Source organism: Canis lupus, chromosome 21 (assembly GCF_048164855.1).
Source record: "Canis lupus baileyi chromosome 21, mCanLup2.hap1, whole genome shotgun sequence".
Lineage (NCBI taxonomy): Eukaryota > Metazoa > Chordata > Mammalia > Carnivora > Canidae > Canis > Canis lupus.
This window is the reverse complement of record NC_132858.1, coordinates 487,909-515,235: the sequence shown is the minus strand read 5'-3', so window position 1 is coordinate 515,235 and position 27,327 is coordinate 487,909. Positions and strand designations below refer to the sequence as shown.

The window sequence follows — 27,327 nt, the reverse complement described above, 5'->3', positions numbered from 1 at the left end:
CTGTCTGGCCTCCAGGCTTCTGCTCAAATCAGTCCTGCCTGGAATGCTTTCCCCCCTTTAACTTTTTTTTTTTTTTTTTTTTTTTTTTATGATAGTCACAGAGAGAGAGAGAGAGAGAGAGAGGCAGAGACACAGGCAGAGGGAGAAGCAGGCTCCATGCACCGGGAGCCCGACGTGGGACTCGATCCCGGGTCTCCAGGATCGCGCCCTGGGCCAAAGGCAGGCGCCAAACCGCTGCGCCACCCAGGGATCCCCCCGTTTAACTTTTTATCTTGAAATTACAGACTCACAAGAAGTTGCAAAACAGCGCAGAGAAGTCCCACCTCCCTATCACCCGGCTTCCCCCGCATAGTGACACTTTGCATGACTAACTAGAGTAAGTGACCAGAACCAGGAGGTTGATATTAGCGCAACACAACTAACTGATAAACATTTTACTCAGACCTCAGCAGTTTTTTCACGCACTCATTTTCACAAATGTCGTGGTGCCCTCCCTCTCCGTATGTCTAGCCCCTGAGATATTCGTGCACGCCCGTCTGGGAGGCCGCCCTGTGTCTCTGGGAGGCCCAAGATCTCCCTCCTCAGACTTCTAGCTCCTGAAGGCAGCGTAGCCCTGTGATGGAGAATGTGGGTTTGGGAGCCCTACAGACATGGGTTTAAACTCCGCATTAGCCTGGGACAAAATTCATAACTTTCTGCCTTAATTGACCACCTGTAAAATGGGACGATTGCCCCAATGTAAGGTCAAGACAAGATCAGCTTAGCTGATGTCACAACGGTTTGTCCCCTTCAGTGCATGGTGATTGTGGCTGTCATTGGATTGCACCTGTTGTCACAACGATCCCAGGCTGACCTTTGTGTGTTTTACTATCTTCCCTACAACACGTCAAGTGTCCAAGGGCAAACCTTCATATTTCACATCTCACTGTTGTACAGGGCCTGGCACACAGCAGGTGCTCAATAAATGGTAGTAGATGGAGCTTTCTGCCAGGCAAGCTTTCCTTAGGTTCATGGCATCTCTTCAGCTTTACTCTCACCCATTTCTGGCCTAGGTAGGTAAGGTAAGTGCACAGCAGACCCCACGAGGGCTGGGCCTTGGTGAAAGCAGCCCCATTTGGCCCCATATGTCCATGAGAAGCCTTCCAGGGGACCCCAGGCCCTCAGAGACCCCTCCAGCTGCAAGTAGCTGGGGTAGATGCCTCAAATTTGGATGGAACCCTGAGGGCACACAGCCGAAGACAAGCCAGGCCACTCTTCCCTCGGAAAGAGTGAGAGCTGCTAGTTGGGACACCTAAGCTGAAGTCCTGACACTTCCTACTTAGAGACTTCAGGCCAGTCTCTCAGGCTTGACAGCCTCTGCTTTCCTCATCTATACACTTTGGGTTGTCATGTGGGTAAACGAGCTCGTTCGTGCAAACTGCGTGTTAACCACTAAATCCTGTATTCACATATACAAAACCTTTTCCTTGCTATGTAACATTTATAAGTTAACATTTTAAAGCACTGTTATATTCAGGCATTTTCCGATGCATTATCTAAATTAACTTTCATACCATGGTGAGGTGGGTTTGGTTTTTTTTTTTAAGATTTTATTTATTTGAGAGAGAGAACACGCACAAGCAAGGGGAGGGGTACAGGGAGAGGGAGAAGCAGACTCCTTGCTGAGAACGGTAGCCCCACACAGGGTTCCACCCCAGGACCCTGAGATCATGACCTGAGCCAAAGGCAGACTTTTAACCGACTGAGCCCCCCAGGCACCCTAAAGTGGGCGTTTTTATTTGCAGCATTCAGGCACACGGAAGCTAAGCAATGACCTAGGTCACACAGCCGGGGCTGAGAACCCAAGTCTGCCTGCGGCCAGGGTCTACCACCCCACATGGCAGATGCCAGCTGGGGTTACCATGTTGTGTCCATCCATGGGCTGGTTTCTAATAGCTGCATCTCTCCTGCCCTGCTCCACAAACGATAAAGCCTTGAGGCACCAACATAGACTACAAGGATTTTTTGGCTGGGTCTTTCATGTTCATTTTGCCCATTTTTCCAGCAAAGGAACTAGGGCCAGAGAAAAGAATGAGCCTGTCCAAGATTACCCAGCAATCAAGAGCCAGAGTGAGTTCTAAGAATCTACCACCACCTCATCCTTCCTCTGTGCTCCTCCTTCCATGCTGCAGGGACTCGATTCCAAGAACTATTGGGAGATGTGAATCTGGGCATCATCCCTGACTTGAAGGCTCAGCAGAAATCCAGGGGGCCTGGAGACAGCCTGATATGGGGTCCCTGTGTCCCTGAGAAGGTGACCAGAAGGCTCCCCCCGGCTGTGTCTAGTGAGAGGAGCAGATCATCTGTCCCCATTGTCATTTCTCTGGATCAATGCTTCCAAAGTGTGAGGCATGTACCCAAGGTTTGAAAAATGATTTAGGAGGTCACTGACATGGTTTACATTAGCTGTATGAAGGAATCAGTGCCCCGTAGTTCTCTTTCAGCTTTTCTGATTACTTGGAGGAGAAAGTCTCCCAGGGCACTCGTCCTTAATGCCTGACATCTAGAAACCCTCCCGTCTGAGCAAAGGAAAAGCAGTAACACGTCTGAATCTCATGACATTGTTTTGTTTCCATGATGTTTATTTTCACCATGAAAGTGATTTACAATGGCTTTTTCTTTAAGGGAGCAGCATAAAGTTTCTTCTAAAAATGAATGTATCTACACTTTAAAACATCAATTAAGAGTATTAAGTGAATTGTCACATAGATGGCAGCTTTCGCAAACACTGGGAAGGGGCAGGAACCAGGGCCCCCAGGAAGTGCTGCTCTAACTCTGGTCACCCTGGCCCTGGGGCGGGGTGGGCCTGGGCGTGGGGAGATAGGAGGCAGTGCTGAGGGTGGGAGGGAGGGTTGGGGGACACAGTGAGTAGACTGGAGATGGGCTTGGGGATGCCAGTCCCACCAGGGTCTGCTCAGTGCAGGGCTGAGCATCCGCACGGGTGGCAATTGGTGGTTTCATGGTTGTTGAGCTGGCCTGGTCCAAAGCCTCAGTTGGGGCCACCTGCTTTTTTTTTTTTTTTTTTTAATTTTTTTTTAATTTTTATTTATTTATGATAGTCACAGAGAGAGAGAGAGAGAGGCAGAGACACAGGCAGAGGGAGAAGCAGGCTCCATGCACCGGGAGCCTGACGTGGGATTCGATCCTGGGTCTCCAGGATCGCGCCCTGGGCCAAAGGCAGGTGCCAAACCACTGCGCCACCCAGGGATCCCTGGGGCCACCTGCTTAATCCCTCCGTGTCCCCAGGAATATGGTTGGTTCTTCAGCCTTGGAATCCAACAGCTTTAACACTTTAATTCCTGAGCTTTCTTTTCAGACAGGGAGGCTGACTCAGAGTGGGCCTTGATAAACACAGACCGAATGAGTGAGTGTGGACAAGGTTTCTTACTCATTCTAGATCCGTCTGTAATAACTCACACTACCCTAAGAGCTTCCTCATCCCCCATCACCACTGTGGTGAATGCCAAGTGAATGCCCCCACCAGCCATTGACCTGTGACCAGAGAGCCAGCCTAAGCCTGGAGAAAGACACGAATGCGGGTCATATATTATTTATCCGACTGTCAGTGGCGGTCCTGCCAGCAGAGAAAGAAGTGAAGGGAAAGAAGAGAATCGCTCACATTTGTTTCGTTTGATGCAATCAAGTGGTGAAGCCCTCTGGGTTCTGGGGCAGACACTGAGAATCAGGTTCATAAAACTGGGTCCAGAGGTCGTGGGTTGAGGGATGAGCCCAAGCACAGGGCAGAGGCTACCGAAGAGCACACTGCACACCCATCAGCCGCACAGGAGGGTCACAGCTTACATTTCAGCAGAACATTAAAAAAGCTGACCTCATTTCAGTCCATTAAGACAGAGACACTCCCATCTGCTGGGGATAATCCAAGTTACCTGCTATGGGACGATCCTTTCCTCCTCGGTAAGTGGCTTTGAAGCCCAGACACACAGATTAGAATTTTAAAAATAAAGATCGCGGCAGAACAGGAAAACCCATAGTAACTCTACATCTATGCTAAGTGTCAGCTGGATCGATTGCCGTGTGTTGGTGCATGAAGTCCCATATGTGTGGTGTTTAACAACACTTGGCTGTTAGTATTTCTAATGTGTGTGACCGAGTAATTGACTTCAGTTAAAATTTTAAGTTAAAAATTTAAGAGAATGTGGCAGTGTCTGTAAACTTAAGAGAACTTAATATTCACTTTAAAAGTCAGTTTTTAGATCGGAAAGTATCCTCTGAAATCCCCTGAAATGGTCTGTTCCTTAGAGGTATTTGAAGCATTTATAAGAGAATCAATTCATTAAATTTGTAGATGCAGCTTAGATGATCTAAGGCAGCGCTATCCGATAGAAACATAAAGCAAGGCACATATGTCATTTACAATTTTCTACTGGCCACATATTTTACAAGTTAAAAAAGAATAGATAAAAAAAAAATAAAAAAATAAAAAAAATAAAAAAAAAGAATAGATAAACCTAATTGTAATTATAAAATGCATTTAACTCAACCTATGCAAAATATCATTTCAACACATAATTCATAAACGGGTTATTAATGAGGTACCTTATGTTCTTTTTTTGAACACATCTGCAAGATCTGTTCTAGATGTTACCTTTCCAACACTTCTCCACTCAGATTACCATGTTTCAAATGCATATTCTGGTGAATGCTGTATGGGACCTCACAGATCTAAGGGCACTTAATTAGCTGCATTCGTGAGTGGCATTTATTATTTAAGGAAGCTTACTCCATTTGACCTGATTTGATGAAATATTCACCAAAGGCTTCCTGAAAGTCACTGTTAAAAATTACTGGATTTATAAATAAAATGAATTTGGGATACTGAATTTACTAGTGAAGGAAAAAAATCAGATTTTTAAAAATTTCTTTTTAAGACAAATTTTTTTTAAGTAGTCACAAATGGCCTTTTGAGTACGGCAGCCCCCAAGGCCCTCCCTGACCTTGGTCCCGATAGAATAGAGGGCACCAACCTCAGCACAGCCCTTGGCGGAAAGGCCTGGTTATTTGTTACTACTTCACACACAGAATGTCAGAGCTGACTGAGGCTTTAGGGATTTTCTGCCCAAAGCACCTGTTTCACTGGCGCAAAACCAGATCAGAGGAGAATGCATGGTGAGTTAGAGGCTGAGCCCAAGCAATACCCCAATCTCCTGACCCCACCCAATCCTCCCCAGTTGGGGGCTTCAAATTCATTCTCTCTGCCTCTTTCTCCCCAGTTGGCTGATTAGGAAACTGAGGCACAAAACTGGAGGGTAGGTGGACAAACTGGTCCTGGACCCAGGCCTCCAGGGAGCATGAGCAGAATTAGAAAGTGCTCATTCAACAGCACACACCCAGGCCCAAGGAGAGAAGAGCCCAGAGGAATAGCTGCCTGAGGCCCAGGATGGAGCCTGGCGCTGGGACTGCAAAGGAGAGCAGGTTAGGGGAGACCTGCCGAACCCCAGAGAGCCATGGCCAGGCCTGCCAGGGCCTCAGGGGGCCAACCTCCACCCGCCTGTGGTCCCAGAGCATAGCCTGATACCCCTGCCAGGGCTTCTCTCGGAGTGAAGGCCCTAGATCTCCCTCCCGGGCCTCATTCGCCGAGCTCCCCTAATTCCCTGTTTGCTGTTTTTCTTTCTCTCCTTGGACATCTTTACTTCCTCTTCCCAACCTGATCTGCCCCACACACTGAGTTCCCCAAGGAGAACCTCACAAGTAGATCTGAGTCTATGGCGCTGCCTCAGGCTCAGTTGTGCTGGGGTTTGGCTTCTGCTGGGGGAGGGAAGAACTGCTTGGGCAGGCCACGGGGAACGGCGTCCCCGCCTCGGCTAGCTCTAGCCTCTCCCACCCACTCTTGGGCTTTGTCGCACGGTTTCCTTCTGCCTGCAATGCCCGTCCTGCCAGCCACAGCCCTCGGCAGTAGGACACACAGCACTGGGGAGCCTACGGAGGCGTTAAGGAAGCAGCATTTACAGCTTCTATATCTCATGGCAGGGATGCCTGGGTGGCTCAGTGATTGAGCCAGGTCATGATCCTAGAGTCCTGGGATCCAGGCCCTCACGGGGCTCCCTGCAAGGAGCCTGCTTCTCCCTCTGCCTCGGCCTCTCTCATGAATGAATGAATGAATGAATGAATAAATAAATAAATAAATTTAAAAAGATTTCATGGCAGGGAAACTATTCCCTGCTCGAAGTCCAATCAGTCCTCCTGGAAAGTCAAGAAGAAAATGCCAATTGGGGGCTGGGGTGTCTTTATCACTGCCCTCTCCCCCCCCACCCCCCCACCCCCCGCCATCTCCCCTTCCACAGAGAGCACAAGTGTAGGCTTCAGGCTCAAGGGCTTTTGCATTTCTTTTAACTTTTTGCTGGCACGGAACTGAAATTGGTTTCCATCCCCATTTATCTTTATGCATACCTTCATCTTTTATTTATGACACATGATATCGGTTTTCCCCTTATGATAGTGACATAAAGTTTCCTTTCAAAACTAAACTTGTATTAGTAACAAGTGAGGCCATTGAGTATAAATGCAGCTTTAGAAACATTAAGTAAATATCTGTACTGGGAGTGGAGTGGAGTGGGCCAGTGAGGGGTGTTGGGAGGGGGCAAAAGGACTCGAGTTAGGGACCTTGGCTCCGGGAGCCCCTTCATCTCACCCTCCTCCTGAGCTCTTGCTGGGGCCCTGAGGACCACTTGCTGTCAGGAGCCACTCAGAGCCAGATCCCTTGGGGTCCTGGGGTTGCCCAGCCAACCTCCTGGTCCCAGACTTCATTCTGAGCCGAGGCCAATGGTTGGATGTCATGGGAAAGGATGGAGGGTGGCGTGATAGAAATGGGGAAGGAGGGGGATCCCTGGGTGGCGCAGCGGTTTGGCGCTTGCCTTTGGCCCAGGGCGCGATCCTGGAGACCCTGGATCGAATCCCACGTCGGGCTCCCGGTGCATGGAGCCTGCTTCTCCCTCTGCCTATGTCTCTGCCTCTCTCTCTCTCCCTCTCTCTCTCTCTCTGTGACTATCATAAATAAATAAAAAATAAAAATAAATAAATAAATAAATAAATAAATAAATAATTTAAAAAAAAAATGGGGAAGGAGGGACTTCCTTCTCTGACCATCTGTCTTAGCTCAGAGGCAGAAGGTGGCTGATCTCCAGATGCTCCTGGTAGAGCAAGAGAAGCCAAGTCACCCACATGGAGCCAAAGGCACACACTTTCCCGCTCCCAGAGCTAAACAGCTTTCCCTGAACCAATGTGAGGTCAGGAACACGTACCTCTACATAGAGAGGGAGAAAAGAGCTGCCCCCATCCCCAAATAACTCCCCAGTTCTCCTAGTGGGCTTGGATGCCTCTCCTGATGGGGCCTCCCTAGGTCTCCTTCTGAAAGCAAAGTGAAAGCACTTGGGATCCCTACTGCCAGGTGGGCTCAGACTCCCTGGCCTAGAGTTCTGTTTCCATGCATCTCCTCCTCCCCCGAAACATGAGGTCCCAACAGAGGCATGATGGACCCCTGCCCAGTTTCTGCCAGTTAGGACACTACATGCAGCAGAGGCCAACAGCATCTGATGGGCATGGCTAGCCCCCAACTTTCTGGCTACCTGACGCCCCAGCCTGGATTTCGAAGTGCTTTGGCACTCAGGGAGAGCTCAGGATGGGGGAGGAAGAGCTTTCCCATTCATTTGTGCCATAAACTACCCTTACTGGCTGCCCCAGAGAGACCAGCTATCCTCATCTCCCGTTCCTTCCCCAAGTTCTGTTTCTGGACAGTTCTACCATGAGCGGTAGAAGCCTGGTGAGTCCAGAGCCTCAGTTTTGAGGTTGAGAATACAATCATCCGTGGTCTCACCTTTCTGGAAGGCAAACTACTCCTTACTGAGAGTTGCCAAGAAATAGGGATGAGGGAGTTCCTGAACCTATGGTAGGAGGAGTCACCCTCCTCAGACCCTGGGAGGCGGCTCAGGGGACACCAGGCATGCTGCCCACATCCTTTCATGCCTGGGAGTCTTCTAGCACCATCCAGGCACAGCCCCGACCCCTCCAAAGGGGGTTCCTGGACCCTCTCCAGGTCCCGGCTCTGGCCTCCCTGGGACAGTCTTGGGTAAAAGGTTCTAGAAAGATGAGTGAGAAAATGACCAGAAAGAGGATCAAGAGGCCAGGAGCCAGGTCCTCCAGCACGAGTGGTGAGAGGTGGGGAAAGAGGCCTTACCTGAGAGGGCTGCCGTGAGCAATCCAACAGTCGCAGAGAAGAGCCACATGTCTGGTGCCATCTCTGACTGCTACGTGTGCCTGCCAGAGGGAAGAACCATCCTGGGGCCGGCAGGTGGATGTGGCTGCTGTGCGTTCCTCGAACCTGCTCGGACCTTAGCTGCTCCCGCTTATAACCTTCTCTCTGCAAGAGAGTGCTCCTTTGCACGCATGCGACCAAACCCAGCCTGTGAGTGTCTCTCTTCTGTGCTCTACTTGTGGTTTTGGTCTCCAGGAAGCCAGGCTGGTATCACAGGGGCTGAGAGGGAGAGCCTGGCTGCCTCTGCTGTGAGCCCACCCAGCCTGGCTGAACCCCAGGAGTCACAGAAACACACACACACACACACACACACACACACACACACACACTTCCTCTAAGTGTCTCCTAAGGAAAAGGGAAGTGAGCGCATGCTTTCTTTCTGGAGACCTGATATATAGTCGATGTTCAACCAACACATGTGGGAAGAATGGATGCCTGACCCACAGCCTGTCCCAGGCCACAGAATCCAGGTCTTCTGGGATAAAATCCCAAGACTTACTTTGTCCTTGGGTGTGTTTATGGCTGGGAAGAAGGAGGGTGTGGTCTTGCACTTGCTTCAGATTCTTCTCAGAGAATCAAGTGAAGAAGGGTCTGAGACATGGTGTGCACCCCGTCTCCTTACAGGGTGGAGGTGTCCTCTGCGATGGTGCAGGTGGCTCCAGTACCCGCCCCCCACCTGTGGGCACTGGGCTGGGTGTCTATTCCTCAGGGAGAGAGAGGCATGGGATCTGGCCCAGGAAGGACAAGCAGGGTTTCAACAGGCAGAGAGGGGGAAGGCCTCCGGAAGGGTCAGCAGGAACAGCAAGAGGGCTATTCCCAGTCCCAAGGGCCAGGGCTGCTTGGGAAACTCTGAGTTGTTCAGCTTGTCTGCAGTGGATGCTGTGGGAAGGGGACAGGGATTTAGAGTGGGTTTTTTTTTTTTAAAGATTTGATTTATTTATTTTAGAGAGAGAGGGAGAGCTTGAGTCAGGGAAAGGGCAAAGGGAGGGGGAGAGAGAATCCCCAGCAGACTCTGCACCAAGCGTGGAGCCCGAGTTAGGGCTCAGTCTCATGACCCCAAGATCATGACCTGAGCTAAAACCAAGAGTTGGATGCTCCCCCGACTGAGCCCCCAGGAGCCCCAGGGACCTGCTGTGTTTCATTCACCGCTGCACTCCCTGTGGGGCGCAAGGTAGATGCAGAATAAATGCTGTTGAGTGACTGAAGGAGCAGAGAACGTACTTTGGTGGTTTAAGCAGAATCCTCGGAGAAATGGAGTCCAGAGGAAACTGGCTCCATCCTGGCCCTTTGTCGTGTGACCGTAGCTCTGGCCTGATGCTTCCTTTCTCTCTGTTTGCCTTCATTCCCCCATCTGTGGAGTGGAGAGCATTTCTCCACTGGGTCCCCATCCAAGGGGGCATCGGTTGCAGGTTTGGGAGCCACAGAGAGCCAGGCCCCCTCCCCCAGGAACCCTGCCTCGACCTGGGAGCTGGACCGGACTGTGGCTGCCCCCTGGTGGAAGGCCCCGGTAGCACAGGCGGTGAAGAGGGGGCCTTCATCCCCTGGGTTCACTTCCATTCAACTGACACTTAGGGAGACTTTGGTGTGGGAAACTCTGGAATGGGCTAGGTGGGAGATGAAGGTGGGAAACCATATCCCTGCCCTCAAGGAGCATGGGGGTCTCAAACCCAGGTGACCAAAGCACAGGCCAGGGTACGATGGACACAAGGAGAGGTGTCCTACTGCTGGGCAACATCCCGAGAGAAACACATCTGAATGGGCTGGAGGGGAGGGCTAGACTTCTATTTCTGACAATATGGTAAGCAGCAGATGCTGAAAGTTCTCCTGATACAAAACACCAAAAAAGGGGTAGGGGGATAAAAACATTTATAAATATCTTTAGAAATGCAAAGCTGAGGAGCATCTGGGTGGCTCAGTGGCTGAGCGTCTGCCTTCTGCTCAGGTTGTGATCCTGGGGTCCTGGGATGGAGCCCCATGTCCAGCTCCTGCTCAACAGGGAGTCTGCTTCTCCCTCTACCCCTCCACCCTACTTGTGCTGTCTCTCTCTCTCTCTCTCTCTCTCTCACTCGCTCTCTCTCTCTCTCGAATAAAAAAAAAAAGAGAGAAGATCATTGGGAGCAGAAGCGAATGTTCCCCTGAGGTACCTGCTGATCCCAGGTGGCCAAGAAGTTCAGTTTAATGGGACAAAACCTAGCGCCTGAGCAAATGGAAAGCAAAATCAGAAACCTACCCCCTAAAGCAAAACAATGAAAACCAAGACTCACAGTGAATGAACTAGGGAAGAAAAACCTCTCCAAGGGCTCGGACAGAGAATGTGCTTGGCTCAGCATTGACTCTGAGTGGAAAAAAAAGGAAATGCCAATCCTGAATGCTCCTAACCTCAAGGCCACCGGCAACTGGGGCTGAGAGGGAATTCACAGGACCTGTGAGGCAGAAACACCACCACAAACAAATAAACAAAGAGCAGGAGGATTTAGAGCAGATAGTAGTTCCTGGGGCACTTGGCAGAAACAAATGCAAAAATTCTCTCTGAAGGGAAGCCATCTGGCCCTTTTGTGTTTTGGGAGGTTTCTGATGGCTGCTTCAATCTCCTCCCTGGTTATCGGCCTGTTCAAGCTTGCCATTTGCAACGACATGGATGGACCTAGAGGGTGTTAAGCTAAGTGAAAGAAGTCAGACAGAGAAAGACAGATACTTCTATGTGGAATCTAAAAACCAAACCAAACCAAACCAAACTCATGGATCTGGAGAACAGGGTAGTGGCTGCTGGGGGTGGGGAGGGCAGTTGAGGGTGGATGGGCACAATGAATGAAGGGGCTTGAGAGGTGTAGACTCCAGTTGTGAAATGGCAGGTGATATGGATGTGGTGCACAACAGGGCGACCACAACAGTCCGTGGTATTGTGGTGCAGATTTGAAGGTTGCCAGGAGGGTGGATCTTGGAAAGGAAAATTAAAAAATTTTTTGTAACTTTTTATAGTGGTGAATGGTGATTAGCTTATTGCGGTGATCATTTCACGGGGTGCATCATCACCTTGTACACCTGAAACTAATATGATGCATATCAATCATGCCTCAATTAAAAAAAAAAAACGAGAATGATTTTGTTATAGACTCGAAAAAAAAGAATGAGGTGGAACAGAATAATTTTCAGATAAAAATTGAGAGCATTTACAACTGACAGAGCCTCACCTAAGGAAATTTTAAAGGATATTCTTCAGGAACAAGGAGAATAATCCCAGAAGGAAATCCCACCATTCAAATAGGAATGGTGAGCAAAGAAATTCGTCAACATGGAGGTGAATTAAATAAGCATTGATGGTACACGACGATTACAATAATATCTAAGTGGTGGGTTAGAAAAAAAACAAGATAAACATAAGGAACCAGAAGAAAATGACATGAATTAATAAGGAGTGAGCAGAGTTGGGAAGGTCTATTTGTCAGAAGCATAAAATATTGACTAGCTTTTGACTTTGTTCAATTAAATGTGCATGATAAACCAGTACAATAATCAAATGGAATGAGTTGAAGAGCCTGACAGAAAGCCATGAGGAGGCAGGACAGGAAAGGAAAAGAAATGAAGGACAGAGGTTGAACGCCTGACTTTGGCTCAGGTCGTGACCCCTGGGTCCCGGGATCGAGTCCCACATCGGGCTCCCTGCATGGAGCCTGCTTCTCCCTCTGCCTGTGTCTCTGCCTCTCTCTCTTTCTGTGTCTCCCATGAATAAATAAAATCTTTTTTTTTTTTTAAAGAAAGAAATGAAGGACAAACAGAATGTTGGTAGATTTCCTGGCAGAGGGCACAGGTAAAGTTGAGGCAGGACAGCATGGGGGAGTGTCCCTGGTAATGGATGTGACACACCTCAGTCACTATGTTTCACGAACATGAAGCTCTGAATAGGAAGCTGGAAGTTACACTGAGCTGAGTATCTAGCTCAATGAGCTCCTTTTTCTTTTCTTTCCTTTTTTTTTTTTTTTTTTTTTTTTGAGGGGAGTGGTGGCAAGGGGAAGAGGGAAAAGGAGAGAGAGAATCTTAAGCAGGCTCCATGCCCAGTGTGGAGCCCAGCTCAGGGCTCAATATCATAACCCTGAGGTCATGATCTGAGCCAAAATCAAGAGTCAGATGCTTAACTGACTGAGCCACTTAGGTGCCCCTTAATGAGCTGATTTTTATGTATAACTCTTGGAGCCAGGATCTTTTTTTTCTAAAGATCTCTCTCTCTCTCTTTTTAAAGTAAACTCTATGCCCAACATAAGGCTTGAACTTACAACCCCAAGATCCAGAGTCACATGCTCTACTGACTTGAGTCATCAGGTGCTCCAGAGCCAAGCCCTTTTGAACTCGATTTGCAAGGACACTTCGTGCTCCTCCATGCTGTGGAGAGCCCAGGCATCTTTCATCCAGACTCTGTCTCTCTCCTGACCTTGGCCCAGCAAAGTGGAACATGCAACATCATTGAGGGCCTCTTTAGACAGAAGGGAGGGAAGCCCTAGGACTGCATCCTCTGTCATGTGGCACAGAGGAAAGCATCATGCAGACGGACACCTAGCGAGTGCATCCTATTCTGCCCCATGCTTCACAGGGGATCTGTTCTGATTTTCACAGCATCACAACGAAACAGGTACTGTCCCTCACACTCTCATGCAGATCAGGAAACAGGTTAGAGAGGCAGTTTGCTCAAGACCCCACAGCTAAGATGTGGAGTAGAGCTAGGCTCTGAACTTGGGGCTGTCTACTCCAAGGCCCTGAGTTCTTAACCATAGGCAGTTCAGCCTTTTGAAGGTTGGGGGACCCTGGGGGGCTTGTGGAAGCATGGATTCTTTGGCTGAAACACGGCATCTCTAGCGGGAAGGCTCTGGCTCTATGGGGCTCTGAATCTCGGACCAGCCCTGCCCCCAGCTCGATCCAGCCCACTCCTGTCTCGGGAGGCCTGAAACAAGTTCCAGAGCAGCCACAGCCAGCTCCTTGTCTTTCCTGAGGCCCAGCGTTTTGTATCACAGTCTAAACATCCACACCTAAATGTACATATATTAACCCTCATCACTTGGTCACTCATTTAACACAGATGTCTCATGTTTTAGGGGCTGGGGACACAACACTGAACAAAACAGATAAATATTGCTGCTCTTAGTGGGAGAGTCACATCACAAATAATAGACATAGCCAATAAGTAAATTATATGGAGAAAAGGAGGGAAGCTGAGTCCTGGGTACTGGGAGAGCCAGGGAGCGGTCATCCTTATAAATTGAGGCTCAGGGATCCCTGGGTGGCGCAGCAGTTTGGCACCTGCCTTTGGCCCAGGGCGAAATCCTGGAGACCCGGGATCGAATCCCACGTCGGGCTCCCGGTGCATGGAGCCTGCTTCTCCCTCTGCCTGTGTCTCTGCCTCTCTCTCTCTCTGTGTGACTATCATAAATAAATAAAAATTAAAAAAAAAATTGAGGCTCGGCCTGCACCTCTCAGAAAAGCCTTGCTTGCAGATGGGTTATTAGGGAACGTGATCCTAGAGGACAGAGTGGAATACAGGGGGGTGACAAAGGAGAAGAAGGACAGTCAGTAAAAGGGTGCACCATTGGGTTGGTCCTACTACAGCAAGTAGTGCCTGATGTCAGACTTACGAGATGGTTCTCAGACCTGTCCACTCCAGGGACGCCTCCATTCCTGCCCCCCACTGCACCAGTGCTGCTGTGGCTAGGGGGGAGAAGCTAGCTAACAGCCACACGCAAAGGCATCCTGTCCACTGGATTGCTGGAGCCTCCTGTGGGTACACCTTCTCTACTGGGCATTAACATAAGACACAGAGCATTGCATGCTTGGTGTCCACTCCCCCAGACCCATCCCCAGCTCCTCCCCACCCCACCAGGGGCTCATGGTTAACCCTGCCTTCAGCCACTTTTCCTTCTGCAGGCAGCAGATGACCAGAGGTACTTTCACATCTCGGCCCCCACAGGAGGGCTTCTATTTCTAGTTAGTAACTGCCTATGCCCTTGTTGATGGAAACCAGACTTGAGTTTTCCTCCTCCGTCAATGGCAGCTCCATGGAAGCCAGAGTATGAACGAGTTTAGAGAGAAACATGAACACAACAGAGGTCAGGGTCATCTGTTCTTTCTTTCTTTCTTTCTTTCTTTGTTCATGAGAGACACAGACTGAGAGAGAGGCAGAGACACAGGCAGAGGGAGAAGCAGACTTCATGCAGGGAGCCCGACGTGGGACTTGATCCCGGGACCGTGCGATCACACTGGGCCGAAGGCAGACACTAAACCCAGGCATCCCCTGTTCTTATTTCTTTGCACCTTCTGGACCTGTTTGAGCCTGAAGCTATTGTGTACAGTGAATCCCTTACAACCTGGTGTATGCAACACCCAGCTTAGGACTAGCTCTTAGGTCACCCAGTCTTTGGTGACCCATCATCAGGCACAAGTCTCCATGTAGCCAGCAGGAGATGGTTTTCAAATGACAAGTGGTTCTTTGCTATAGGAGTCATAGATTTACTCCAGGGCTTTGCTTTTCCCCCTTTAGAGCCTTCCAGATACTCCACACAGCATCCTCATTTTTTTTTTAAAGATTTTTTATTTATTCATTTGAGAGAGAGAGAGAGTATGAACAGGAGGAGGGGCAGAGGGAGACGGAGAAGCAGGCTTCCCACTGAGCAGGAAGCCTGATGCAGGGCTCAATTCCAATACCCTGAGATTAGGACAGAGCCAAAGGCAAAGGTTTAACTAATTGAGCCTCCCCCAGGCACCCCCCACATAGCATCCTTATTCGTCTTGGCATCTTTGGCATGATTGGACTTCGCAGGTCTTATGATCAGGTTAGCACAGCGGTCTGCATCATGCCTAGAACTGCCATAGAGCCTTCTCTTGCTCTGGGCTCCACTCAGAACTGGCAGCCCCTCAAGTCACATGAAAAATGGGTCAGAACAGAATTGCTAAGGATAGTCTATGCTCCAAATTCTAAACAGATCTACTGTGTACTGTGCCCTGTTCTTGGTGGGAGGGGATGCAAGGTTCAAAGTCTTGCTCTTTGCCATAGAGGCAGTATCCTGGCATGCTCTAGACCTTTGGATACCTAAAATCTTCTCCAACATGGCATCCACCTAAATCTTTGTGGGGCGTGTGTCCCTCCTTTTAGCACACAGAGAGCAGCAGTTCTCAACCTCGTTGGTCTCAAGCCTCCTTTATATTCTTAAAAATTATCAAGACCCAAAGAACTTTCGTTTACGTGGGTTGTACCTATTGATACTTACCATATTAGAAATTAAGTTGACACATTTTTTTTTTTTTTTTTTTTTTTTAATGATAGTCACAGAGAGAGAGAGAGAGAGGCAGAGACATAGGCAGAGGGAGAAGCAGGCCCCATGCACCGGGAGCCTGATGTGGGATTCGATCCTGGGTCTCCAGGATCACGCCCTGGGCCAAAGGCAGGCGCCAAACCGCTGCGCCACCCAGGGATCCCGACACATTTTTTTTTAAGATTGTATTTATTTATTCATGAGAGAGAGAGAGAGAGAGAGAGAGGCAGAGACACAGGAGGAGGGAGAAGCAGGCTCCATGCCAAGGGAACCCGACCCGGGACATGGTGGTGCTAAACCGTGGAGCCACCTTGGCCGCCCAAAAATGACACATTTTAAACATTTATTTAATTCATTTAAAAATAACAACAGTGAATTTATAATATGTCATTGTAAATAACATTTTTGATGAAAAGTTAGTATATATTCCTAACCAAAAGATTATTGGGAAAAGTAGCATGGTTTTACATGTTTTCAAATCTCTTTAAAGTCTGATTTTATAGAAGACACTTGGGTTCTCTTATCAGCTTCATTTAATCTGTTGAGATGTGTTGTTTTGGTCAAAGTCTATGGACAAAAATCTGTCATCATAATAACCAATTGGAAAAAGGAGGAGATTTTTTCTTTTTACCCTTTTTAGATAATTTTAGATATTCTTCTCTGATACTGCAACAAAATTTGACAAGTGATGTTTTCTAAAGGTCAGTTGCAGTGTGAGATCTGAAACTTTATCAATGAACTTTAATTAACTGTTAAATTAAAATCCACTGGCCTATCTTGCACTTTGAATAGATCTTTTATCCGTGCATGGTTCTGTATTAACATATATCGGTCATTCTGGAACATACTGGCTCACAAAAATTATGCAGATCTCCCAAATGTTGATATATTTCATTATATGGTATCAAAAAATCACATTCTCTAATATCATCTGTGATATCATCAGGAAACCTTAAGTCCTTGGAAGCTGTCAAGAGCATGGTGACAGATAAGAGTCTTTCTAAACTTAAAATTTTCACTTAAAAGCTCCAATTTCATCACTGGCAGCAAATACTGTCATGTGTTTCCTTTGAAACGACAGGTTTCCTTTGCTTGGTTTCAAAACTTTTTCTGCCAAATTCTCCAGTCTGAATAACCATAGTTTTCAAGTAAAGACGGTGTTCCATGAAAAAAATCCCAATGACGCAGCCTGGTGGTGACCGTGGCGTGGTGGGACTCCGCGAAAGAGTGCTATGCTATTTTCATCCTATCACATACATAGAATACTAAAAAATTAGGGGTGCCTGCGTGGCTTGTTTGGTTGGGCGTCTGGCTTCCGCTCAGGTCATGATCTTAGGGTCTCGGGATCAAGCCTCACATCAGTCTCCCTGCTTGGCGAGGAGTCTGCTTCTCCCTCTACCTGCCCTTACCCTGCTCGTGCTCTCTCTCTTTCTCTCTCTGTCAAATAAATAAATAAAATCTTTAAAAACAATTTTTTTAAAGAATACTAAAAAATTGGGCAGCCTGGGTGGCTCAGCGGTTTAGCGCTGCCTTCAGCCCAGGGCTTGATTCTGGAAACCCGGGATCGAGTCCCATGTCGGGCTCCCTGCATGGAGCCTGCTTCTCCCTCTGCCTGTGTCTCTGCCTCTCTCTCTCTCTGTGTCTCTCATTAATAAAAATTAAAAAAAAAAAAGAATACTAAAAAATTGTGCGTCTAATTGTGATCTAATAATGTTAATGATTTTAACTGTTTCATTGAGAACATTCTTAGGTAAAACTCACAATTTTTTCCCTGCTTATACTCTGAGCAGAGGGTGGAAGAATGCAGTGGCTTCTAGGACAATTTCATGTCCCTGCAGATTGACTCATCATGGCTTTTGTACCAGCAAACTATGTCAGTAAAAAGGCACATGATGTCTTCATTTAGTATGAAAATAGTTTTGACCTCCTAGATCACAGAAATGGTCTTGGAGACCCACAGGGCACCCATGGACCTTTGAAAACCCCTGCTTCACAGGGAAGGGCTGAGGGACTCAAGAGCTGAAACCTCGAACACCCTGAAATCCGAGCTCTTCTCTGAAGCATTGCCTGAGACATATAATCCTTCTTCAAGGGGAGCCTGGGTGGTACAGTCAGTTGAGGTCTGTCTCCTGGTGTTGGCTCAGGTCCTGGTCTCAGGGTTTTGGGATTGAGCCCCCACATCAGGCTCCACACTTAGTGCAGAGTCTGCTTGAGAATCTCTCCCTCTCCCTCTGCCCCACCCCTCTGCTCCCTCTCTCTCAAGTAAATAAATCAATCTTAAAAAGCAAACAAACAAACAAATAAAGCCCTCTTCAGGGGGCAGCCCTGTGGACATTTGGCAATAGGGATGTGCTGCCCAGTTGTCTCTTCTCTCCCACGGGTAGGATTTCAAGGCCTTTCCACCCCTCGGATTGCTACCCGCTGGACCCAATGGTCTATTAAAATCAGCCTGAAGTTGAGCAGAAGGATACCCTCGATACCAAATTTGATCTTAGTGTAACTTTGCCTTAGAACCGCATTAGAGCAACTCTGGGAATTTAGGAAAAGAAAACAAATCAGTATAATCCCATCACCTTGACAACCACTGTTCTATTGTGGCCTCAGGTGACCCAAACAATGTTGACTCATCCCGAATCTGTTAATAAAATCCCCAAGGTTTCTTGTTGTTTTTGTTTGTTTGTTTGTTTGTTTTGTCCTACTACGACTGAGCCATGTCATCTTGGCCCTTTCCACGTGTGGCCGAGCGTGCCATGGAGAGGGCCTGACATTTACATCTATCCACTGTCCTGTGGACATCTTTTGGTGTCTGGAGTCCACTGGCCAAAGTTTCTGACTAACTTTTCAGCTTTGGGTGAAAAGTGCAGAGAAATCTCACTCATCTGACATCAGTGACCACTTTCACAAATTCTCCTGTGGCAATTTGAATCTTGCATTAGAACATTCGATGTTGAAACACACTCACTGATGAGGTAAGATCTTTCCGATTAGTTTCCTGTGGCTGCTGTTAACAAATCTGGTGACAGATGACAGAAATGTATTCTCCCACAATCCACAAGGCCAGAAGCCTGACATCAAGATGTCAGGAGGGACACACTTCCTGCAGAGGCCCTCACAAAGCCTGTCCTTTACCCCCACCCTCATGTCTCATGGAGACCCCAGTTCCTTGGCACTTCTTCATTTGCAGCCACATCATCTGCTCTCCACTTCTGTCTTCCCTTCTATGTGGCATTTGTCCTTGCCCTCTGCCTTGCTCTTATGAGAACACTTGTCTATGGCATTAAGGCCACCAGGATAATCCAGGATAAGCACCTCCTCTCATGACCCTTAATTTAATGGCATCTCTTATCATATCAGGTAACAATCGTAGGTTCCAGGGATTAGGATATGGATGTATCTTTTTGGGGGTTACCATGCAGCCCACTATACCCTTCCCCAGCAAACATTTGTCTAACAGCAGTTTTCTGCCTGCAGGGGACATTTGGTAATGTCTGATCACATTTTGATTGTTACAACATAGGGAAAGGAGTACAGCTAGTAGTATCTTGTGAACAGAGGCCAGGGATGCTGCTAGCTACCCTATGATGCACAGGACAGCCCTCGCAACAAAGAAGCATCTGGTCTGAAGCGTCAATAGTGCCAAGGTTGAGAAACTCTGATTTATAGTAAATTATGATTATATCATGCTCTATCTAAAAAGCCTTCACTGGGAACCCTGGGTGGCTCAGCGGTTTAGCACCTGCCTTTGGCCCGGGGCACGATCCTGGAGACCCGGGATCGAATCCCACGTCGGGCTCCCAGTGCATGGAGCCTGCTTCTCCCTCTGCCTGTGTCTCTGCCTCTCTCTCTCTCTCTCTCTCTGTGACTATCATAAATAAATAAAAATTAAAAAAATAATAATAAAAAGCCTTCACTGTCATCTCTGTATCTCGTTTCAACTTGGTTTTTCATTTTAGCCTTTATTATATGTGACAATAAATGTGACGTGTTCTCGTCTGTTCTGTTTTATTCCCTTCTCTTCTTTTGCTCAACTATTGCCCAAGTACTGGAACGTCACCTCCACAAGGGCCCAGATTTGTGTCCATTGTGCTTATTGCTGTATCCTCAGCCACTTGCACAGCCTCCAACGCACAGTGAGCAATATCAACGTTTATTTATTTGTTAGTTACTTAAGGTGCAGACGTTTCCTGAGCTCTTACATATGCCAACCACCAGGCTGGGTTATCTTGTTTTGATACAAAAAAAGCATACAGGGTAAGTATTTTTCATTCTCTACTATTCAGATAAAGTACCAATGAGGTTAAGTAACTTAATGAAGATCACACAGCTCTTGAGAAGTCAAGACAAGGCCTTTGCTCAGTTGTCCAGCCCTGGAGTTCATCCTCCTATGTGCCTGGAACAGAGATGAAGACACAACCCCGTCCTCAGAAAGTCTCTAGTCTAATGGGATAAACAGGCAAGTAAAGCAGGCATTTATGACATGAGTCCCTGCAGGTGCCTCTAAGGGCTAACCTGAACTTGAGAAACTACAGGAGACTTCTTGGAAGAGGCGACATCTCGGTCAAGTCCTGAGGGAACAGGATTCGTTAGTGATGGGAGGTTCTAGGCTCTAGCGGGGTGCAGCACATGCCAACTTCCAGAGATAGGACTGGAAGCTGACAGTGGCTGAGGGGCGGCATAGAGGCAGGGGGCATGGAGAGGGAGCTGCTGGGGGTGAGGCTCAAGAGGCAGCTCCATGTCAGCATGTTGGCCCAGATTTCACAGACCCCCTGCCACACCCCTTCCCCAACTTCAAGAGTAGCAAGAAATCTAGATTTTCATATTTCTGAATGTTCAAGGAGATAAGTAATTTTTTAAAATATTTATTTATTTATTTAGAGCGAGCGAGCAGTGGAGAGGGGTAGAGAGAAAGGGAGAGAGAATCTAAAGCGGATTCCCTGCTGAGCGCAGAGCCTCACATGGGACTCGATCCCACGCCTCTGAGGTCATGATCTGAGCCAAAATCAAGAGTCAGACACTTAACGGACTGAGCCACCCAGATGCCCCATAAGCTAAGTAATTTATTAAAAGATTTTATTTATTTAAAAGAGAGAGAGAGAGAGAGACAGGGAACAAGAGCACACAAGCGGCAGGGTGGGGGCAGGGACAGAAGGAAAGGAAGAGGCAGGCTCCCCGCTGAGCTGGGATGGGAGCCCGATGTGGGGCTCAGTCCTGGCACCCAGGCGCCCTAAAAATGTTTTAAGTCAAAAAACAATAATGAAAGCAAGAACAAAAACTGCACATCAGGTGGCCAAATTCTCTCTGGATCAAACTGCTTCTGTTTATGGGTCATGGTCACAGGCCACCTGCTCTGGGTCTCCTCAGTACTGAAACTGCTCTCCAGCTCCCTTAAATGTGGGCAATCAAACTTAACTCGTGTTTGGGGGACAGTCACGTCTATGTTCAGAATGCCACTCCCGCTATCTGTAAAAGGCAGTTTTCCCCAGTGGTCTCCCTAGGTAAGCAGATCCCAGGACCTTCCCTAGCACCCCACCCAAGTTCCTGGCCCCCATGCATCTCGGGAATGGAGACTAGACAGAAAGGAAGCAACTTAATTTGTCTCTTCTTTGATGCCTTTCTCTCTGTTTTTCGTCTGTTGACTACATTGTTTCAATGAAGTCACTTTCCCTTTGTCCTCCGGCAAGGTCACTGAAGGTCGCTGGCAGCAGACCAGTGCTCTCATCTGCAAAACTCAGCCCTCTGGGATGGCGTTCATCACATCCACCACACTGGTGATCTTGCCAAGAGAGAACAGAGCTGAGTCTGATGTGACATGCACTTCATCATCATGCCCTGATGATCCTGAGCTTCCTCCAAGAAGAGGCAAAGGCAGCTTAATCTTAGCATGAGGGAGAGGCTAGGAGACCCCAGTCTCTGCCCACGTCATCCAAAGCATCTGTTCTTGACTGAAGTGGCTGACACAGAATCCAGGGCGGGGAGCTCTGCTTTCTCTTCACCACCCCATATTATACCTTACCCTACATGGGCTTGCCTCATCCATCACAGCTTGTGTTTCTCACCTGATACTAAATTTAAGAACCTAATTTTGAGGGACATCTACAGTTCTTCAGTAGGTGAATGGATGGATACATTGTGGTCCATCCGTTCAGACAGTTATTCAAAAGAAATGAGGTATGGGGCCATGAAAAGCCATGGAGGAATCTTAAATGTGTATTTAAGAAGAAGTCAATCTGAAAAGGCTATACCCAGTGCATGATTCCAGCTCTATGACATTCTGGAAAAGGCAAAGATGGAGACAGCAAATTCAGTGGTTGCTGGAGAGTGGGGGGTGGGAGTGGTGGGGGTAGGGAGTGGGCACATAAATAAATGCAGCACAGAGGATGTTTAAGGCAGTGACAATACTCTATGTGATATTATAACGATGGGCACATGTCCTCATACATTTGTCCATAGAATGTACACCAAGAGTGAGCCCTAAGGTAAACTATAGACTTTGGGTGATTATCATGGGTCAGTATCAGTTCATTCCTGGTTAAAAATGTACCATTCTGGTGGGTGATGTTAATAATGGGGAAGGCTGTGCACATTAAGGGCAGGGGGCATATGAGAATCTCTGTACCTCCCTCTCAATTTGGTTGTAAACCTAAAATTGCTCTTTAAAAAAATTAATTCTTAAAAAAAAGAAAAAAAAGGACAAAGTTCTTGGCCCAGTGGAACTTCTATTGGAGAAAACAATGAACCAGCAATTAGACAAATAGTATGTGCTCTGAAGATATGAACACAAGACAGTGTGACCGAGGATGGGGGCTGGGAATCCAGCAGGCAGCTACCTAGGACCACCAGGAAGGTCTCTATGAAGAGGGGACATTTCAGCTGAAATCTGAATAAAGAGAAGAAACCAGCCTTGCAGGGTTCTGGAAGAAGAGCAGTTCTGGCAGAGGTCAGAACTCAGCAGTCAGGGGAGCAGAAAGAAGGTCCCCGGGGCTGGACTTGAGTGGTTGGGGACCGTCATGAGGTTGGAAGAAGGCAGGGGTCAGAACTCACTGGGCTTCTAGGTTGAGTGAGGGCCAGCTCTTCATCCAAGTGCACTGCAGGGCTTGGAGGAGGGGGTGTTGAGGCCTGGTTTGGGTTAGTCTGAGATCCAGGCTGTCCAAATCTCAACTCACTTGTGGGCCTTCTATGGTACCCCATGCTTCCCGAAGGTGTCCCTGCTTCCTTCCCCCCAGTAGCACTTACACAATCTGAATTGCATTTGGAGAGCTTCCCCTGTCACCCAGGAGCCCCAGCGGTGGTTCAACCCCAGTTCAGTGATCTGGAACAGCCGTCCTGCCGCCCCCTCCTACAGGTCCTCTGGGCCTCAGTCTCTGCATCAGTCAAGTGGGCGAGGATGGGGAAGAGGGGGAAACCAAAAAATACAAATGGTGTTTCCAGTTGTGTCACAGTGGCTTTGGATTGTGATCGGAAGAGGATGCAGCCAAAGTGGGATCCGGGAAGGAAATGAAAGATGGAAACTCTTCCTCCAGGCTCCAGAGGTGGGGACAGGAGGAATAGGCTGGGGAAGGAGGGAGGTTTTCAGAAAGCTGGGCAGGCGCAGACCCTGTGACCCAGGCTTTCGGTTCTCCTAAGCCCCCCACGGCACCATGTGACCCAGAGTGGCCGCAGGAAGGGGAAGCAGGAGAGCCCAGAATTTCTCAAGAAGCAGAAAGCTGGACGAGGCTGAGCCGGAGGGAGAGGCCGAGGGGCCCAGGGAGGAGAGGAGGCAGAGGTGCAGCAGAGGAGCGGGTGGGAGGTCCCCCTCCGCAGGGTGCAGGCCAGGGGTCAGGGCAACCGGGGAGAGCAACGGAAAGGGGGGCAAGGGGCAGAGAAGAGGGTGAAGGAGGGTGGGCAGGGAGGTCGAGAGGAGGAGGAGAGTCAGGCGTGGGTGGAGGGGAGGGGACAGGACAGGGATGCGGAGGGCGAGGCTGGGTAGCCCCTGAGGTCGGGGCGCGGGCGGCCGCGGTGCTGCTGGTGGAGACCCTGGGGGCGCCGCCTTCCTCCATCGGTGTCTCGGCCGACCCGGTGCCCTACCTGGGCCGGGCTCGTCCCCCTGGGCGCCTGGGCCTGCTGCCGCCACCGCCACCGCCTCCCCGACGCCGCCCCGCGCCCCTACTGCGCGCCCCCCCTGCTGCGGCTCCGGGGCTCCGGCCCCCAGCTCCATCCCGAGCAACCTGCCGCCTGCGCCTCGGGGCTGACCAGGGGAGGCGCCCAGCGAGGACCCCGGGACGGAGCCAGGCGCCACCTCACACGAGCCGCTTCCCCTGTCCGCGCCGGGTCCCCGCGTTGGAGACCAGAGGGGCCTTGACTCCAAGGGCCACGCGACGGCTGCAGGGTGAGGCCTGCTCGGGCTCTCCGGGCCTGTGGGCGCCCCCGTGCTAACCCCTTTCATCCTCTTCACCACCCAGGAGGTGGGCGCTAGTCTCAGGTCCACCTTACACACGAGAACGCTAAGGTTTCAGGGTGTTAATCCACCTGTCCAAGGTCAGGAGAGAGCAGGTCAAGGAGACGAAGGGCAACTAGACTTCAGGCCTCACCACAGCAAGCCCTGTCTGCGTCGTGGGGATCTGGGGGCCAGGGAAGGAGCAAGCCTCTTCCAACCAGCAGTGTGAGAGGTGGGGTCCCCTCTCAATCCCTTTCTCAGATCCCAGCTCTGCCACTCACTAGCCAGGAGCACTTGGGCAAATATCTGGACTTCTGAACCTTTCTCTGTATGCCTTTGCACAGCACGGGGCACATAGGACGAATGCAGTAAATATTTACCAAATGAATGAGTGAATGCCTAACAACAAGGCTATATTTTTTTGTAATTTTTATTTATTTATGATAGTCAGAGAGAGAGAGAGAGAGAGAGAGAGAGAGGCAGAGATATAGGCAGAGGGAGAAGCAGGCTCCATGCACCGGGACCCCGACGTGGGACTCGATCCCGGGTCTCCAGGATCGTGCCCTGGGCCAAAGGCAGGCGCCAAACCGCTGCGCCACCCAGGGATCCCCAACAAGGCTATATTTTGATAGCTGTACTCAATGGGATATTAGACCATAACTTTAAGTAATAAGTAATATGATTAAAACAACCACATATGGTGTTGCCGAGCAAAAGCGAGGCAGAACTGCAGAGTATGATTAAAGTCATATGAAAAGACTAGGAGTCAGCTAAAAGGGGAAACCAGAAAAAATGGTAACAATGGTATGATCAGGCCCTGGACTCATTGTACTTCTCCCTTACCGCCTCTGTTTTTCAAAGGTTCTTTAATTGTATGTATTCACCATCATAGAGGGGACAGTTTATTTGCCAACACATAGCATAACACCCAGTGCTCATCCCGCCAAGTGCCCCCCTCAGTGCCCAGACCCAGTCACCCCAACCCCCCACCCACCTCCCTTTCCACCACCCCTGGTTCATTTCCCAGAGTTAGGTGTCTCTCATGTTCTGTCACCCTCTCTGATATTTTCACTCATTTTCTCTCCTTTCCTTTTTATTCGCTTTCACTATTTTTTATATTCCCCAAATGAATGAGACCATAGAATGTTTGTCCTTCTCCGATTGGCTGATTTCACTCAGCATATTACCTTCCAGTTCCATCCACGTCGAAGCAAATGGTGGGTATTTGTCGTTTCTAATGGCTGAGGAATATTCCATTGTATACATAGACCACATCTTCTTGATCCACTCATCTTTCAGTGGACACCGAGGCTCCCTCCACAGTTTGGCTATTGTGGACATTGCTGCTAGAAACATCGGGGTGCAGGTGTCCCGACGTTTCATTGCATCTGTATCTTTGGGGTAAATCCCCAGCAGGGCAATTGCTGGGTCGTAGGGCAGGTCTATTTTTAACCCTTTGAAGAACCTCCACACAGTTTTCCAGAGTGGCTGCACCAGTTCACATTCCCACCAACAGTGCAAGAGGGTTCTCCTCATAAAGGGGGCATTTTAAAAAGAATCATTGCATCCTGCTGATGCCCACTGTTCGGCATCCTACACAGTTTCCAGTGTCCTTACCAAGGATCTACTCATCTAGCCTATTTGGATTCCTTTGGTGATGGGGGACTCAGTTCCCCCAGGGCTTCCTGTCCATTCCTAGGCTACTGTTGACCTTCCTTTAGACTAGGAGACCCCCAAAATCTGCTACTAGGACTCTCCCTTCTACTACTATTTCTGCTGCTTCTTTCAAGATTTTATTTATTTATTCGTGACAGACACAGAGAGAGGGGCAGAGACACAGGCAGAGGGAGAAGCAGGCTCCTTGCAGGGAAACCCGATGTGGAACTCAATCTCAGGACCATGGGATCACGACCTGAGCCAAAGAGATGCTCAACCACTGAGCCACCCAGGTGCCCTGGAATCTCTCTTCTCCCTTCATTCCACTCTTTCATTGATATCCACTGTACCCCAGGTGCCCTGGGCTGCCCTAGGGGGTCTGAACCTGACCCACAAGACAGGTTGGAAACACTGAAACAGACAGAGGTGGATTTGAGTTCCTTAAAAATGTCTCTGGCTACAGTGGGGAGTGGGTGGGGGTAACAGGAGTGGGTACACCAAAGCAGTGAGGGGCTGCTGCAGAATTCAGGGGGGCAGTCAGATGGAGGTATCTGGGCGGGAAGGGTTGTCATCATCTGGCAGACAGCCATACCCACGAGCTGTATTTTTAACACACTTGCTGGTTTCAGAAAGGGCCGTCCATCATTCTTGACAAAGTGCTCGTTTTGGGAGAGCTCATTTATATCCTGAACGGGCTGCCTGGTCTTCCCCTCAGAGCTGCAATTGTCATATACATTTGCATCCCGTTAATAAATGGAAGTGCCTGCACATAATGGGACTTACTCCATTTTCTGCTTGAAAGTCTACAGCAAAAATCCCCAATGCATGGACATGGTCCTCACCCTCTAATGCCTGGAGGACCCCTCAGAATCTCTAAGGGCATGCATCTATCTGTATGGACTATAATTTTACCTTTGGAAAAGGAAAAAGAAATACTTACCTTATCCCCAATGCACTTATAGAAAGTAAAGCTTGACAAAGGAGAACAGTGGATTTTGAGATGCGGTGCTTTGTTGAAAGGGTGATGGGCATAACAGGGCACAGAATCACCTTGAAAATTGACCTCTAGTCTTCACTGCTTTTTAGAAATGCAGACTCCTGGGCTCTTCCTGCCCCAGACCTGCTGGGTCAGAATCTGGGACCAGGGTCTGGGAGAGAGAGGTGGGATCAGCCAGTGCAGCCGATCCGAGCCAGCAGGGCGCCTGGGGCCTGACTGCTGCAGATTGATCCAAATCCTGGGTAAAGATTTTGAGTCTTTCTGTCCTTGCTGGAGGCCTGATTTTTTCCCCAACCAGGCCAGAACCCACTCAGGGGGCTGTGTGCGAGGCCACCTCTGTTTTCCCTGATATGCCAACCTTGTTTGACTGGGCATATATTAGAGGAAGCAAGTGGAAGAGAAGGCTTGGGCCACACTAGGGAACTCTGCATCTCCAAATTGCAGAGGAAATTCTCCATTAGAGTTTTAACTGTCCTTTCAGCAATACCCATATGTCCCACCTAATAACGTGAAACAGACCTGATCATTATTGGCTTTCTTCTGATGATAGAGGTGGTAGGTACTGTAGGTTGTTCAAAGACAAAGGAATAAATCAAATAGAAGTGAACAAAGTGGCATGAGAGACATCTGTTGTGTGCACCACTTGGTGAAAATGAGA

The 27,327-nt window shown here is 48.9% G+C and overlaps 1 protein-coding gene across 5 annotated transcripts in view; it reads right to left on the bottom strand.

The window, feature by feature from the left end:
* CD6 (CD6 molecule) overlaps positions 1-8,593 on the bottom strand; it is a 40,111-nt gene extending 31,518 nt beyond the window's left edge. For 2 of the 5 annotated variants that reach the window (XM_072789345.1, XM_072789347.1), the window contains exon 1: positions 8,231-8,592. In XM_072789345.1, coding sequence (XP_072645446.1) covers positions 8,231-8,291 — 61 coding nt within the window. In that variant the 5' untranslated portion in view covers positions 8,292-8,592. Of the gene's footprint in view, positions 1-8,230 lie in introns of all 5 variants that reach the window. The other 3 variants (XM_072789343.1, XM_072789344.1, XM_072789346.1) reach the window with 2 other exon arrangements.
* Between the last annotated feature and the right edge of the window lie 18,734 nt (positions 8,594-27,327).